At 50.3% G+C, this 6,328-nt stretch overlaps 1 protein-coding gene across 2 annotated transcripts in view; it reads right to left on the bottom strand.

The window, feature by feature from the left end:
* Positions 1 to 6,328, bottom strand: part of klf7b (Kruppel like factor 7b) — a 41,786-nt gene that overhangs the window by 5,013 nt on the left and 30,445 nt on the right. Inside the window, exon 3 of one of the 2 annotated variants that reach the window (XR_015926328.1) lies at positions 2,448 to 6,174. Coding sequence is in view for 1 of the 2 variants with exons in the window: in XM_088605836.1 (XP_088461962.1) it covers positions 2,448 to 2,571 (124 nt within the window). In the remaining variant the exon portion in view is untranslated. The remainder of the gene's footprint in view (positions 1 to 2,447; positions 6,175 to 6,328) is intronic. The other variant, XM_088605836.1, reaches the window with a different exon arrangement.

Below are 6,328 nucleotides of genomic sequence, written 5' to 3'. Positions count from 1 at the left end.
CCTGTGTGTGTGTGTGTATCTGCATGTGTGTGTGCCCGTCTTAGTTTGACCTCTCAAACCTCCTGTCAAGGTTTTGGACATTGAGCATTCAGGCCGGACTGCTGACCAGTTGAGTGATCGAAATGAAGTAATACTTCATTAACTGGGACTAACAACCTTTGTCCACCTCCCTGCTAGAAAATGAGTAAAACAGACATGGATATGTGTTATCGCTAATAATCATGAGCTTTGGACAAGAAGCGGTTCAGAGCCACGTCCAGGAGACAGTGCAGCAGGCACTTCAAGCGTTGGAAGACTTGTGAGGGAGGGACAAGGACAGACATACAGCCGTGCTCCTGGAGAAACCCCACTCTTGGCACAGTGAGGCTCTCACGCTCAAACTGGAAGAGCTGTATTAGCATCACTGATGATGTACAGTGTTGCCAAAGCTATCAAAACCAGTAAACAGTAACAGGCATTTTGGACAATAAAATAATATTATCAGAGAGGCTCACTCTCTGCTCCTCAATCTGTTCTGAATCTGTCAGGTGTGGGGATTTGGGGATTTAGTTTGTTACTGAGCTATTGTGTCCTCCAGTGCAGCAGAAAGTGCACCTCTGTCTCTGTTTCTCACAGCTGGCAGTCTGTCCTCTCTCAGTCCAGGCGCAACACTTCAAGTGCCCTCATGGTCTATACCAGGAGGTAGTCAAATACCGGACACTCCAACTTGATCCAGGTAGTAATGTTTGATTACTTGGTTATTAACTGAGTTATTCATAAGAGGAATAGCCAAACCGTGCAGCAAAATGGCGCCCCCCCCCCCAGTTCCCTCAATCTCTCTCCTCTCCTGCTCCCCTCCCTCCTCGCGCCCCCCCCCCCCGGCTGTGTCTGAGAGCGTACGGCGCCCAGCCCAGAGCAGGAGCGCAGCGGGACAGATGGCACCGCGAGCCACCGGCAGGGGCCTTCGCACCAGCTGGCTCTCAGCCGCAGGTCCGGGCGGCCAGCGGGACGCCCCGCAGTCGGGCAGCCTCGGGCCTGCGGGACACCGCTCGCGATTATCCGGGATTAACGCTGATGCAGTGGACGCGGCGGGGGGGGGTTGGTGGTGACACACTGTACCTCCTCTCCAAGGCTTTGAGAGGGTTCTCCTCCACTGTAACCCCCCGGGGAAGCTGGATAATGGAGGCAGAAGCCTGCAGCCATCCAGCCAGCGAGCTGCTCTGTCACTCTGTCTCCCGGACACCGTCTGTAGCTTCCCTGCCGCTCGGCGCTTGGCCTGGCCCGACGTTCCCAGTACACACAAACCCAGACACCCCCCCCCCCCGCCTCCTTCCCGCTGCCTCTTCGCCTCGTCCATACGGGGCGCAGGGCTTATTCAGGGGAGAATGCTTTCAACAAACACTGCAAGATCTGGCCCAGCCATACCCCGAATTTTTGGTTACTGTCCCGGAAAATGACCTTGCAGGACGAGGGTCTCTCCCCCTCGCGTTGCGGCCGGGCTGAGGCAGAACCACGGCCAGCGTTTCAGAATGCGAACGGAGCTGAAACGCGAACAGGAAGGACAATAATATTCCTCTCGCAGGGCAGCCTGCCGGAGCGGTGTTGGGTCAGTATTCAGCGTCACCCGGCAGGCCTCCATCACGACGGAAAGGACACAGATCGGAATTTTTCTACCATGGGGGCTGCTGACCGTTCTCTCCCCCGGGGGGGGGGTCCGTCCCCCCGGGCCACTCACAGAACCGCGGGCCTTGGACACTTTCTCACGGAAAGCTGGGCGAGGTTCAGGAAAGGGGTGCACCGCTCAGCGGAAGCAGTAGGGGGTGGCCTGCGTCTCTCGGGACGCTGCCTTTGGGAGAGCCTGTCGGCATGACGCCCACGGGCGGGGGTGTCTGCAGCTTCAGGGGGGCGGCACGGGCAAGCGGATCAGAAGTGTGGGCCGGGGTGTGAGCTGGAGTCTTGGGAGGCAGAGGGAATTAGGGGCAGAGGAACGGAGCCGGGCAACCTGACTATAAGCCATGACATTAGACTCCGATGGGATCACAAAATCAGAACTCCTTGTCCTAGGAACCTTCTGCAGAAGGACAGACTCCCCTCGGATTACAAGAAACAAGTAACACTTGACTTGTGTGCATTTTTATGGATACGTAAGTGGTATTTACCCAATTCCTGTGTAGCACTTTCAGAAATAATGTCTGCTATTTACTCCCCGATTCTCATTTCTATAGAAGCCGTTTTAATGCATTTTTTTCCCATTTTATCCAGTGCGTTTGACATGTTACAAGACGCGTTCGTGTGAACGAAGCAGGGTGGCGAGGGACAGGAGCCAGCTCCCGTCAAAGCACGAGTCGGCCAAGCGTGCCCGAGACTCAGGAGTCGGCTCCGGCCTGCGGAGTGTTAGGGGGGGGCTTCAGGAACCGGACTCCAGCCATGTGTGGGCGGGGGTTGGCGTCGGCCTGCGCGAGCCTCACCTGTCGCAGTGGTTACACTTGAAGGGCTTGGCGCCCGTGTGTTTCCGGTAGTGCCTCGTGAGCTCGTCACTCCGGGCGAAGCGCCACTCACAGCCCTCCCACGAGCACTTGTAGGGCTTCTCACCTGCGGGGAGAGCGGAGGGAAACAGCCAATCACGTCGCAGCGCACCTCGGGCCCGCCCCCTTCTCCCATGATCCTCAGCACAACACACATTCGCGCGCAGGCAGTGGGCGGCTCTCAAAGCTCTGTGCTGAGATGCATCAAAACGGTCCATTTCAATCCAGGCCCTTGTAAGATTCCTCACACCATTCTGTGTTCCGCACCTGTATTTTTCAGTCTTGAAAAGTTAACAAGGGCCGTCCATTAAGAGCTGCCAGACAATGTTATCTTTGCAGTCTCCTCCAGCTTTTGCCGGCCACATTTACTTTTCCCAGTTTCCCAGAGGCCCCTCCGACAGGGATCAGTCTGCCTGTCTGGGCAGCTGAGATGGCAAGACCCCTAGGGAGGGGATTTGCAATTTTAATTGGGGGGGGGGGGGGTAGTGATGTATATTGGGGGGTAATTTAACACATTAAAGAACAGCTGCTTCAGTCTGTACCGATACTGATTTCTTCCGAATGAACAGTGAAACACGAACCAGAGGGCACTGCTGGAAACTGCCTGGAAGTGCTTTTAAAATTGAGAACAGGAGGCACTTCTTTACATAAAGGATGGTGGGAGTGTGGAACAAATTACTCATCCATGTCATTGAAGCCACTATCATTGCTTCTTTCAAGAAACAGCTTGATGAGATTTACAGCTTGATGAGATGGGATAAGTTAACTACTAATTACCAAAGATCCAGGACAGTCTCATCTCGTATGTAACTGTTCTTCTGTTCCTATGATTACGCAAAGATATCTTACAACTAAAACCAACACAATCCATTTGTCTGCGCAATAGAAAACAATAGCTAAATTATTTAAAGCTGCACTTGATCACTTTAATTAACACGTCAAAATTGGAAAAAGGAACAAAAACACAGAGGGTAGCTTCATTCAAAGGAAGTGAATTTTTCCTGAATAAACGGGCTGATGCTAACTGCTGCAGATGTACCATATTCTTCTCACACACCTGAAAATCCCCCTTCTCCTCAAACAGGGCGTGCACACAGCACAGCGCGGAGGTCATTTTCCTACATCACAGCGCCAGTCCAGCCATGGGCTGCCTGCTTCTGTGTTTGCTCTCTTGCACGATCCTTCAATCACAGCACCATCCCTGCTTATGGATCCTCCACAGGTTCCTCGTCAAAGCAGCCCGCAGAAAAGAAAATCACTTTTTCACCAGAGTCTTCATGCGATCAGCTGAACTCGAGTGAAGGTGATGCACACTGAGGGGGAGAAGTCTAAAGATGATGGGTCGATGCTAAACCTTGTAATATCCTGGATTATTTATTATTATTTAAAATCTGTGCAAAAACACGGGGATGAAATGCAACTCTCAGGAGAGGCTTATTTTGGGACTAAGGAGACCAATTACTGTGACGGTGAGCACAGAATAATGGGACATGTGCTTCAGTGGCCTTCTTACTGCTACTGCTCAGGGAAGATAAGGAACAAGTATCTTGGAAATTCCTCTGCAAAAAGAGAACCAACTCCATCTGGCTAGCCACATCCAACTATACCTACATGCTTCCATCAATTAATCAACTGATAAGCCAGTTGTGGATGTTTGTGATTAATTCAGAATGATTAAATACACTCATGGTTGAACTGTATTTACCACACCGCCCCTGGAAAACAAAGGGGTGGCTTCTTTCCTGTAGCCCAATTCCAGAACCAACCTGCATTTCCCTATTTTATCAAGACAATTTCAGAAGCAAACAATTCATGGCGTAATTCTGCTCGCTAGCAATCAGATTTCGTCTGAGCATGGTAACGCCTAAATTTTAGTCATCAATGAATCATTTGTTTCACACATCCATTGATTCAAACGTATTTGGGCATTTACAATGTTGCCCATTTCTTTAGACAATTATATAAATATATGTCTTTTTTAACAAAAAATATCTGCGTGCACAAAATCCAATTAACTTCCAGTCTGCTTTCTTTTCCAGTTCCATCAGAAATATAACCTAGTGGCCCTAGGCACTATATTTTACCCACAATTGAAATATTCCATTTTCTGGCCTGGCAGCAGACATCCCTCTAGTGCTCATCTTTCATCCCAGGCTGTCTGCAGCCTGTTTTTCTGTAAGGCCTGCAGAGAGTGATCTGGAGGGACGCAGGTGCAAGAGACAGTACAGAGCTCGCACCCCACTCCCAGTAATTGCTCACCATCCCTTGAGGCCCAACAGCAGCTAGTCAGGCTGGGACCTGCACCCACGGCAACCAGAAACACCAGCCAATTATAGCCCTGGAGCCACAGAGCATGATGCGGTCGCTTAGCAACTAAGAAAAGAAACGGAGGAGACAGCAGTGCAGCCGGCCGAATCAGGCACCCACGGACACACTGTACCACGAGCCAATTATGGCTCACACACACGGAGTGTGATGCAGTTGCCTGGCAACGAAAATAGAGGTGGGGGGGGGCAATGAACAGCAGTGTAGCAGGCTGAGACTGGTAGGTACCCAGAGCATCACATAATCAGCCAATTACTGCCTTTTGCCTGGTGCTGATGTGGTTTCCTAGCAACCTCTTCCCCCCCCTTCATTCCTCCCACCCCCCACCAGTCTCACAGGTGCCTGTGCTGTAGTTAATTACATTTTCTCAGTCAACTGGAGATAGAACAAGCTATTATGATCTTGGAGGTTGTTAAAGTCACAGGGTAAAAGCCATTTATGGTCCATTATTTTTCCTGAAGTTCCCAATTTTGGTTGCATATAATGAGCTTCCAGACAGAGAGGCAGTACATCGTTTACCCCAAAATCCCATTGTACAATTCCTTATCTGCTTCGGAAATGCCTTTCAGAATGCCTGGCAAGACCATGTAATTTCCATACAGGCTAGTTAAGTCATGTTCTAATCTTAATCTTACTGTACCAGTAATTTATGGAAATAATAACCAAAAAAGAGGATTAAGCTAATTACATCTCTGTTCCAATTTGTTCTTTACAGGATGAGCTCAGTCAGCTTTGTGTCTTCTGTTTTTTTTCCCCTGTGCAATGCTCACTGGGTTTCCACGCTAGAGCAGAGGGGGCTCGTGCATATTTCATGGGGCAAATTTGTTGTTTATAAATAATTAACTCATTACAGCTACTGATCAGCATCTTTACAAATTAATAAAAAATAAATATTCATATACTGTATGCAGGGACAATAAATGCATGGCACAATTTAAAAAAAACACTGACACTGTGCCGTAGCCCTTTGTGGGTGGCACGGTAGTGCAGTGGAAGCACTGGTTTCTGGGGAGATCGGCCCTGCTGTGTGTCTGTGTGTGGACAATGGAATGACGTCCCATCCAGAGTGTATCCCATCCTGCCTTGTGCTTGTGCACTGCTTGAGTAGGATAAGCTCTGGCTTCCCTGCGACTCCACACTGGGTCAATCGGTTAGAAGATGGATGGAGAACTCAAGCAGACAGCTATGAGCGTGGGAGCCCTCACTTGTGCGTGTGAGAGGGTGAGTGTGTGTGAGTCCTCACCTGTGTGACTGTGAGTGAGCCTCACCTGTGTGTCTGAGTGAGTGTATGTGAGTCCTCACCTGTGTGAGTGGGAGTGGGAGCGAGTGTGGGCCTGAGCCTCACCTGTGTGTGTGAGTGAGCGTGAATGAGTGTGAACGAGCATGTTAGTGTGAGTGAGTGTGAGTGGGCGTGGGAGAGTGAGTGTGTGAGTGGGAGTGTGTGAGTGGGTATGTGAGTGGGAGTGGAAGTGAGTGCGTGAGTTAGTGAGTGTGTGAGT

The sequence above is a fragment of the Lepisosteus platostomus genome, chromosome 14 (genome assembly GCF_059453375.1).
Source record: "Lepisosteus platostomus isolate fLepPlt1 chromosome 14, fLepPlt1.hap1, whole genome shotgun sequence".
Taxonomy (NCBI): Eukaryota; Metazoa; Chordata; class Actinopteri; order Semionotiformes; family Lepisosteidae; genus Lepisosteus; species Lepisosteus platostomus.
This window is presented reverse-complemented; position numbering and strand designations above follow the sequence as displayed.